The 10,251-nt window shown below is 50.3% G+C and overlaps 1 protein-coding gene across 1 annotated transcript in view; it reads right to left on the bottom strand.

Moving 5' to 3' along the window:
• FEZ2 (fasciculation and elongation protein zeta 2) overlaps nucleotides 1–10,251 on the bottom strand; it is a 55,442-nt gene that overhangs the window by 6,715 nt on the left and 38,476 nt on the right. Inside the window, exons 6-7 of the mRNA XM_045287042.1 lie at nucleotides 6,400–6,480; nucleotides 4,195–4,270 (exon numbers count right to left, since the gene is read on the bottom strand). Of these exons, the coding sequence (XP_045142977.1) occupies nucleotides 4,195–4,270; nucleotides 6,400–6,480 (157 nt within the window). The remainder of the gene's footprint in view (nucleotides 1–4,194; nucleotides 4,271–6,399; nucleotides 6,481–10,251) is intronic.

Genomic DNA, 10,251 nt, shown 5'->3' on the forward strand with positions numbered 1-10,251 from the left:
TACGCTTTACACAATTGATGTGTGTATGGATTGGGATAACAGTTGTATGAGCCCCTAATAAAATGTTTAAAAAAAATAAATAAATAAAATCTTTCTCAACTCCAAAAAAAAAAAAAAAAAAAAGCAAACCGGAAACACTCCAATCGTTCTCGCTGCTGTTGAGTCCATGTGGGCTCACAGGATAGGAAAGGGTGGAACGGCCCCTCCTGTTTCCGAGACGGTAACTCTTTATGGTATGAAAGGCTCCCCGTGTTCCTCCCAAGGAGCGGATGGTGGTTTTGAACTGTTGCTCTTGCATCTGTCAGCTCAACACATAACCACTACCCCACCAGGGCTCCACTCATGTTCCAGTGGTTAGAAAATAAAATACAGACCAGGGGGCAAATCAGCTGCAAAGGACTTCTTTTAAAGTGCTACAAAGCAAAGATGTCGCTTTGAGGGACTAAGCTGACCCTGACCCTGACCCCAGCCATGGTATTTTCAATCGCCTCAAACGCCTATGAAAGCTGGGCAACAAACAAGGCAAACAGAAAGAGGATGCATGTGCGTCGTGGTCTTGATGAACAATATTAAAGATTCTATGGGCTGCCAAGTGATGAAGCAAATCTGTTTTGGAAGGACAGCCAGGATGCTCTTTGAAAGTGACGGCAAGACTTCATCTCACACAGGCTGGACATACAATCAGAGAGATGAGTTCCTGGAAAAGGCGCGTTTAGTTCTGCTTACAGAGGGCTGCTATGAATCAGAGCTGCTTCAACACATCGGGCAGCTGAGGAGCCCCCAAAGCACACTGCACTTCCTCCAGAGTACTGTGGAAGAACAGCCTAGTTTCCCCAGCCAGATGACAGCGGCATCTATGCACAGCATCCCTGCCACGTCAGCGCTCCTCTTTACACCCTGGCCTTGACCCTCCTGAGTCATGTGGCTCTGAGCAAGTGACTTAACCACCTTGTACACCAAGAGCCTAATCTGAGGAGCAGCAATAAAAATTGGACTTGCCTCAACGCCTTGCTGTTAGGACTAAGTTACTGGTTTAGATGCGCACCGGTAGTACTGCCTTGGCTCAGAGCACGTCCTAGGTTAAATATTAGCTATAATTATTGACGTCATTAATACCCAAAATCCCACTGCCATCGTGTTGATTCAGACCCAGAGAGACCCTAGATAGGTTTCTGAGACGGTAAATTGTCACAGGAGCAGATAGCTTCCTCTTTCTCCCTTGGGGAGGCTGGAGGGTTTGAACTGATAACCTTACAGTTAGTCGCTGAAAGACTAACAATAGCATGTGGAAGCTCCCTCCAGCAGCATTCCCGAGGATGGTGGCATCTCCATGATGCTGACTTCATTAGTGTTCTATAATTTCCCTCCCTACTTGTTCTCTCTGGGTTCTAACATCTAGTGGCCACACAAAAACACACAGACAAAATTCCTGATTGAAGAGTGGATTAAGGATGTTAACAAAGGTAGTTGTTTTTCACCAGGACATATTACAAAGATGTCGGTCTGCTAATAAATGCCCAAAGGGGCACACCACTCTGTGAGCCTGCGCCTGAAGCACTCCATGGGTCAGCTCCCGGAATGAAGTGCCTAGAAGCGCGCACTCCACGGAGCCTCAGCCTGCAGGCACTCAGCTCCACCTCTGCGGGTCAGCAAGTCCAACTTCCCCAATTAAGTGCCCAGAGACACCCCACTCCACAACCCAGCCTCCTGCAGGAAAGCACTTGATTCCACTGCTCTGTGGGCCGAGAAGCCTGCCATTCTGTTCCGTGCTCCGGCTCCCGGGTCTGCTGCTGCTCCTCTGAGGCTATCGCTGTCATCTGGGCCCAGGAGGGTCACTGAGCAGAGATCTCTGGTCCAGAGCAGGTACTCCTGCTCCCCAAGGGTCCATTTGTATGCAACCGGATAGCACTCAGAGACGCCTGTTCACAATTACTCGCAGGTGAATCCTATCGTCTCTTCCCACCACCTGCTTACCAGAACCAGCCAGGGAAAGGTCATTTGATGGGAGGTAGAGACTTGGCTGGATAACTCCCGGCCCCGCACCCATCAACACAGCGGGGACTCCATGGGGCCTTTCCTTATGTTCATGTCTCTGGGTGGCAGCGGCAGAAGTTGGGCTCCCCCAGAATTTTCAAGAGGTAACCCATTTTCACTTTCAAAGAGAAGGAAAGCCATCCAGCCACATACTGCCTTCCCTCTAATGTCTCAAAGTTAAAGCTGTGGACCCGGCGAAGAAGGTGGTTCATTCGTACACTATCCGTATGAGGGGACTTCTGAAAGTTTGTGAAAAATTCCATTCTCTTTAAATCCTATTTCCCCATGAACTTTCTGAAGGCCTCATGTACACCATTCACCCAGCGACAATCAAAGATTCCAAACCGTGTCCATCTGAAGACGTCCCACTCAGGATCGGCCTGTTTCCTGGGGCCGCAAAGCAGGATACCTTGGCTTGGCCGCGTCCTGTCTCCTCACCTGGGAGGCTGCGGCCTTACTGTCCATCCCTGGCCTTGAAGCGAGATTGCAATCCCTTCCTAGAGGACTCAGAACTTCTGCTTCCAATCACGTAGTGGAGTTCTCCTTAATTCCATAGAAAAACCCAGCAGGCTCCCTCTTAATTAGCAGTTCTAACAAACATTTGAAATGATAAAAGTAACCCTCCCCCAAATTCATGGCCATCAAGTCGGTGTAGACTCACGGCAACCCCCTGTGGGACTCCGATACTGTCTGGAGGAGTCGAAAGCCCGGTCTTTCTCCAGCGGAGCTGCTGGTGGTTTCAAACGGCCGACCCTGGCACCACCAGGGTTCCTAAGTTGAAATGATAAAGAACCTATTTAAGCAGCGCTTTGGGTTGAACTTGTTCCTCTCTTAGTGTCAGACTCCATACTTGTGGATGTAATCCTAATTGGAGGCAGGGCTTTCGCTCCATTAATGATACAACTTTCCATTAACTATGCTTTCAATGGCTCCGCCGACAGCACCGTTCAAGCGCATCTGGGGGGGTTGCCTTATTCATTGCCCAGCTCTTGCCCGCGTACCCGTACCCAGTGTGAGCAGAGCAACTGTGTTTGTCCCCATTTGTCACTGTGCTCGAGAGGGGACTGCCAACGGTGTCCCAGTAATAGAGACTTAGAGCTCAGGGCTCATTTGTGGCATTCAATGAAATGGTTACCATAATGCACATTTAAACCTAACAAATTATTTAAAGTTGCCAGCTCAGGGGCAACTCTATCTTTAAAAAGTATCATCGTCTGCTTGGCTCAGTAAAGTATGATCCATGCCCTGAACGGGCCTGGCACAGAGTATCACAGTAAGCACTGACTCAATGAATGTGTATCAACATTACTCTCAACTTACGTTCTACTTATAACTGCTACCTCGCGTTCTACAATCATGAACAATGAGAGTGCTTTAGGTTAACAGTTTGTTACTGCTGCTTTAACAGAGATTCATCACCGCTGAGGAGGCTGGTTAGTCTGAATCCAGGGCACCAGCTGCAGGGGAAGGAAGGTGTACCCACGCTCTCCCTGTTTTCCCTTCGGCTCTGGGGAAAATCCTTCCCCTCCAGTTTCTGTGCCTTAGTTTCTCAGTGAGGTTCTTGTGGTATGGCCTCTCTCTGCCCCAACTAATCCTTGCGTGCATCTGTACCTACTCTGCTCTTTCCATAGCTCAAAATTGACTCGCTTAAAACACATCCCACACTAACAAGGCCCCGGGAGCATACGAGAGCCCCATGCCTCACACACTTCGCCCACAAGGGCAGGAACCAGGACTGAAAACTCAACTTCCCAGGGGGACACAATTCGACCCACTTCAGCCAGTCTTCCCTAGCCGGTCCTATTCATCTACTAACCATCGTCTGCATAGAATATCCACAAAATGCCTTAGCGGTAAGGGATAAATCCGTACATTAGTACAAATGACAGAGAAGCAAGTTAGCATACCCCGCTCTCTCCCCCAAATTTTGGTCCATGGGCCAGACACATGCCAATCAGGGAACCAGAGAAGAATGCAGTCATTGCCACATGAGTGCAGTGCTCAGTGACCCAGCCACTTACGGTGCCATCACACACAGTGACATCTATCACTTACTGTCCCACACCGAGAAAACAAGACAAATAACCCCACAAAACCAGGCCTGAAACCAGGTGTCCGGAGCGCGCGCGCGAGGAAGGTGCCCGTTTGGTCCGTGCTCACTTTTCGTTAGTATCTGAAGGTCTTCAACGCATGGCGGCCCGTGTTTCTTCTCATAAGGAATGACTGTGGTCAGGTACTGCCAAGGAAGAACAAAGACCCGTCACTGACATCTGAGTGGCTTATCTGTAAAAACTATGAGACAGTTATTAGAAGGTCAATATGATAACCTGAAATAGGAGCTACTGGGGTCATGAGACTATGGGGATGGGGAAGAATATAGATAGGAATTCTCCTTTGTAATCACTTCTACCTGTGTAAACAAGCCCACGGTCAACCTAAATACCCCCCTACTCTTTTATGTTTCATTGTTGAGAATTTCACAAGGCTAGGTCTGAAAATGACTTGCTCAATTTGTTCGTTTTTTAAATGAAGCCATACCCTAACAGGCTACCTGCCTCCTTTTCAGCACATTAAAAAAAGTGCTATTAACCCTAAAAACAGACTTGTAACGGCTCTGCCGCACGATCACTCCCAACAGCTGAGGAGCTCCCACAGCCCTTATCACTCTGCTTGAGCAAAACTGCTCCCAGAAACCACCCGATCACTTTCAAACACCCAGCAGCTTCCCCCAAGAGCTGACGCACTGAGTCGTTCATGCGTTTTAGAGGTGCATGAGGACGGCTGCTACTTCAGATTCCGATGGAAGTCGTTAGAAACGCTCGCAGGTCTAAAAGGAAAGGAGGAACGGGAAAGGAGGAATGGCCTGCAGGGGCCTGGCAGTGAAAAGCTGTGTGTGGAATGGAGGCCAACAATACTTCCTCAGAGTTCTAGCTATCCGACAACTGCAGCTCATAAATGTCTACGCCAAACATGTGTCCAGATTCGCCTATTCTTACACCGAAAAAAGATGCACTCCAGTGGCATGGATGCATCTGGAGATCTACAGGTTTTAGCTGCCATCCGGTCAGTCCTTACTCAGCCCTTACCACACCCTACATAGCAGCCCTACCCCTGCTCCTCGGAGAGGGGATGACAATCAAAACACACAATCAAGATGGTGGCTTAAGAACAGCTGCCGTCCAGATCCTGAAAAGCAGTCCAACTGTTTTCTTCTGACCATGTTTTCAGTGTAGACTTCTAAGGAGCCCAAATTATATAACAAACGGGCTTCTTGGTCAAGAACAGCAAAGTGAACGGGGCCGGTGTGCCAGGCACCTGAGAAGCATCAGGAAGCTTGGTCTGGCCTGTGCCCTCAGCCTTGTGGGCCTTCCTACCTGACTCCCTGGTGCAGGGGCTTTGCCATAGTGTGGGAGTGAGAGCCCAGGAGAGCAAGCAGAAGCTCAGGCTGCTGTTCGTGGAACCCCTGTCTGGGCTGGGCTGCATCACCCCTTTCCTTCCTACCGATGTTCTCCTCCTCTGGAGCGAGAGCTCGATTGAATCAGGTCTCCAGGCTGAGTGCCGATAAGCAACATTCTACACTCCTTCTCAATTTCCCCTAAGGCCTTGCTCAGTCTTTCGATTGACCCGAAACTGCAAACGGTGAAAGCTAATTCTCAGCCTGCTCTCTAATGGAAATGTGTGTCCATGCTTCACAAGGGTCCTTAAACGGTAAGGCCAGGAGGCCACTAAAAAGCAAAGTGAAATATTCTATATACATTCACAACTGTGTATGAATAATGGCTTTGTCTTTAAGTTGGCTACCTGTAGTATAATTTAAAACACGTGCATTTTAAAAGTGGAAGCTAGACATTTCTTTCTGCTACTTCAGTATTTTTTAGCTGTGCAACCATGCTCAACATGTGGTTCTACCAGCACCACTAAAGCTATCTGTATTTCGGACCGAGAACTTCCGGCTAAAAGATAACATCTGGCTCTCCTCCCCCGAACCCGAGATCATGTTCCTTGGGCCTTTAGAATTAGAGTAGCATAACCTCATTTAGTGACGGTCACAATCAGATCGTCTGCACCTGTGAGTTATGAGGTCAGCGTGTTAAAGGCTGTTTGTGGGGAAGCATGAGAAATCGAGTGCTGCAACGTGTATTAAGAACGCCTTTCATCTATGGTCCCTAGTGGAGGGAAAAAAGGGCTCCCCCCTCCCCCAGTGGGACATTCCGTTCATTATCAAGACTATCAAACATCATGAAACATCATTTCTTTGCAGTGATGGTCTTAGCACATTAGTAAAACGGGCAGCTCTCGGGCGGCTCCCCGCTGGCCCAGAGAATCAACAAGCAGAGAATGAGGAAAATAAGGATAACCGAGCACCTGTTTGTCTCCACCTGCATTCCCAAAGGTGTGGCGGAGGCCATTCTGAATGACATTTGAGATCCCTTCCATGCTGAAGCGCTACAGGCAGCGACATAGGGCCCGGAGGAGAAGGACAGAGAAAGAAGTTCAGAGACCATTAGTAAGAACATACCACAAGGAGCCATGTGCTCGAGAGGCAAGCAGTTAGAAAATGCCGCTGCTCGGTCGGAGAATGCAGACAAAACCACGCAGGGAATGCTGCTGTTCGCTGAATCCAGCGTTAGGTGCGTTCACGTCTTTCCGCAAGTCGAACCCAACAGCCGTGGCGGCGGCGTTTATGCTAGCGTATTCAGAGTACATCTGTCCTCCCCGCCTCGGCTCCCTCCCACCCTGCACCTGGCTGGCAAATACAGTCCAGTGTCAGCACTCTTACGTTGTACAGGTGTTGGTTTTGAAATTAAAATGACCCCAGGATTTGTAAGATAACCTCTTGGGACTGTGTACCTACATTTGATCAAAAGTCTGACAAGACATTAACAGAGTGCATGTTTCTGTCAACGTTGGCATATTGTTACCAAATGTTTGGGGGCAAATTTCCATCACGTTTGGTGAGTGCATGACCATGCCCACCGACTCTCCAGCCCACATGGCTTCCTGGGGGCAGGGGGCGGCCAGGGAGCATCCACAGACCCGACCCCACTCCAGAAACAACCTTGTCTCTTCCTCCCACCAGCCTTCCACAGTTCAAGAGCCCATGGTACCAAACGAGAACAATGTTTTCCTGAACTCTGTCTCTTGAACTGTAACTTTCAGACACAGGGAAGTGTGTGTGTGGCACCTCACTGGCTGCACAGTGCCCAGGGGAGATGACTAATTCGGGGACGGTGCCCTGGGAGGGAAGTTCCTGCCGGACGCACCCACTGGGCTCCTTCCCCTGGAATTTTACTGGGAGAAGTTCAACCCGGAGTGGATACAGACTACCTTACCAGGCCCCCTGGGGCCCAATGAAGGAAACCCAGGTGGGAGTCCCTGCCCTTCAAAAGCCCTTCAGTCTGGGGTGGGGGGCTTCTCAGCGTGAGGCCTCGGGAGCCCTCCCAGAGTAGCCATGGGCCCAAATTTATTTGAGTAATACTTGGTCAGCCATTATTGGCCTTTTTCACTTTAATGTTCTCCCAGCACTTAACCCTTTGTACCCCCAGGGCTCCTTTGGTAACTTGTGAAAGAGTTTTCACACCACCAGAAGTCTTGGCTCCAAGGACATCAAGGATGATGCACTCATGAGAAACCAAGGCGGGGGGCCCCGGCCGGAGCATGAAGAAGCAGGCTGCTAAGGGTGGCTACATCAGCCGCTGTGGCGGCGCAGAAGCTACGGCCTCTCTCCTCCTTCCTCCAGCCCCTAGTAAGCACTGGGTCTGTCAGGACCTGCCTGCTCTCACCATTTCATACAGGTGCATCAGACAACAGCTGTGATTTGGTAGCTAAGCACCCCGGCCTGTTTTCACGGTTCTTTCTGCGATACCAGCAAGCCCTCCCTCCAGAGAGGTTCCCCAGACATTACCACTCCGGAAGCCCCAACTTCGGCCTCCCCAGGCAGCAGAAAACAAACCCGCTGTCATCACGTGGATTCCTACTCCTGGCGACCCTAGAGAGCACAGGAACTGCCCCTGGGTGTTCGTGGATGTAATCCTGAGGAATGCAGGCCGCCAGGCCTTTCTTCTGTGAGGCCATGGGCGGTGGGGAAGCGGGGTTCAAACTGTCAACCTTTAGCACAGCAGTGGGGCACAAACCATTGGCACCATCCAGGAACCTTGGCCTCAAGGAAGTCTGTTACACCCTTTCATGAACTTCGGTCCATCCCGCCTCAGAATGACCCTACAGCACAGTGTAGAATCGCCCTTGGGGATTTCTCTTCAGGAGGGTAGAAGACTCCTCTTTCTTCCAAGGAGTGGCTGGGGGGTTCGACAGCAGGCCTTGTGCTTAGCAGCCCAGCTTGTAAGCCCCATGCCCCCTGGTTCCTCACAGGTCTACCCACATCCCCCTAAAATTCATTCCACCCCAAAGCAGACGTGTGCTCCCTCCTCTCCCCCACCAAAACAAACAAGCAAATGAAAACGGTGCCTCTCCCTCATTGTGTACCTCTCTCACTTCGTCATTCTTTCAAACGAGGAATTTCTAGGTTGAGGAATTCAAACTGCACACACCAACCCAGGGCCCCCATCCTCATGACCTCACATCCCAGTGGGGCATGGGGTGGGGTGGAGGGGCTGTGTGCAGAACACTCCAACAACTCCATGAAGTATGGAACTGCAGACGATGGGTGCCCTGGTAATCACACCAGGCAGAAAATTCAAGAGACGGAGGGTCCTGTATTCAGAAATGCTCTCTGAGGAGGAAACACTTGAGCTGAAACATGAATTATGCACCCCTCCCAGATGGGGCCCCGCAATGAACAATGGAGAGCAACTCAGAAGAAAACCGAGCCCAGCCGGACTGGCAACCAGTGTGGGCACTCGTTATTCTTCTGCAGGGGGGAGAAAGCAGGAGCTGCTGAGTGCTTCCCCAGCCCCCTCCTCAATACAAAGTGTTTCTTCATGGCAGCAACTCTGCCGTCTTTGTACCTCTGCATGGTGGACGCGTTGGAATGGCCGGTTTAGCACCCAGCACAGATTCTAAAGGCAAACTGCTCAAAGATCTGGGATTAGAGCTACTACTGTGGACCCAGAAAGCCAAACCAGACACACTTGATTCCCACTCTAGTGGGGACAGCGTAGAACTGCCCATGTGGGTTTCTGAGATTGTTCCTCTTTAAGGGAGTAGGAAACCCCGTCTTTCTCCCTCAGAGGAGCTGGTGGTTTTGAACTATGGACCTTGGGGTTAGCAGCCCAACTCGTAACCACTACACCATCACTGTGGACAAGACTTACATATATCTCCCTTTGAAGAAGGGGTGCATGTCTTATTTATGCTTACCCAAATCCAAAATCAAGGGCCTAACTCCTTCCTCCCAGTCAGCTCCCCCAAACAATCTTCCATCAACACCACCTAACCCTCATTTATGAGCCATCTCATTAGCCAACAGTTCACATTTACAACTCCACTATCCAACTACGCTGCACATTCATGACATACCTCTGGCAGCAATAAATGCCAAGGAAGATGTGATAGAAGTCAACGTGCGTGGGCCATGATTCTCAGTGGTTTAGCAGTTATGCTGTCCGTAGTCACCTCCACTTTGTGATATGTGGTGTCCTCCCTCTTCCCCGAATGCTGATTTGGGGGGCAACAACCTTGTCCTGAGAGGAGTGAGTGGGCTTTCCCTACTGTCACCTGCTGGCTCGCGTTCTTTCGGTGCTGACCACAGTGGCCTCCTAATCAGCTCTTCTCTCTAGCTGCCTCCCTCCTCTCCGTTCTCCTTGAAACCAGGAAGGGAGCCTCCCCAAGGCAACTCTATAGACTGTATAGACTCATGTATAAGCCGAGTTTTTCAGCACATTTTTTATGCCGTTTTTGTGGTAAAATTAGGTGCCTCAGCTGATATTCGGGTCGGCTTATACTCGAGTGGACTCGGTAAGTAACTGCCTACTTAAGCGCCCACCCCCCTTTTTTGTTTCCTGTACCTTACTATAATATCGCTCCTCTGCTGTACAACCCCCCCCTTCCCAATTATCCGGCTTCCACAGCCCCATCCAGACCTCCTTTCTGGCTGTAGGCATCAGGAATAGCTGACTCAGTTCCCCTGATGGCACTAACTGTGCCCTCCAGGTATCTGCACATACTGCTCCCTCGGCCTCAGGCCTGGCCCTGCCTACACCTTGCCCTAAGGATTCCGCTCAGCCTTCTCAGGCCTCGAACCTGAACAGCAGCAGGAGT

Source organism: Echinops telfairi, unplaced genomic scaffold, assembly GCF_000313985.2.
Source record: "Echinops telfairi isolate 266 unplaced genomic scaffold, ASM31398v2 ScPeMD7_10;HRSCAF=50, whole genome shotgun sequence".
Taxonomy (NCBI): Eukaryota; Metazoa; Chordata; class Mammalia; order Afrosoricida; family Tenrecidae; genus Echinops; species Echinops telfairi.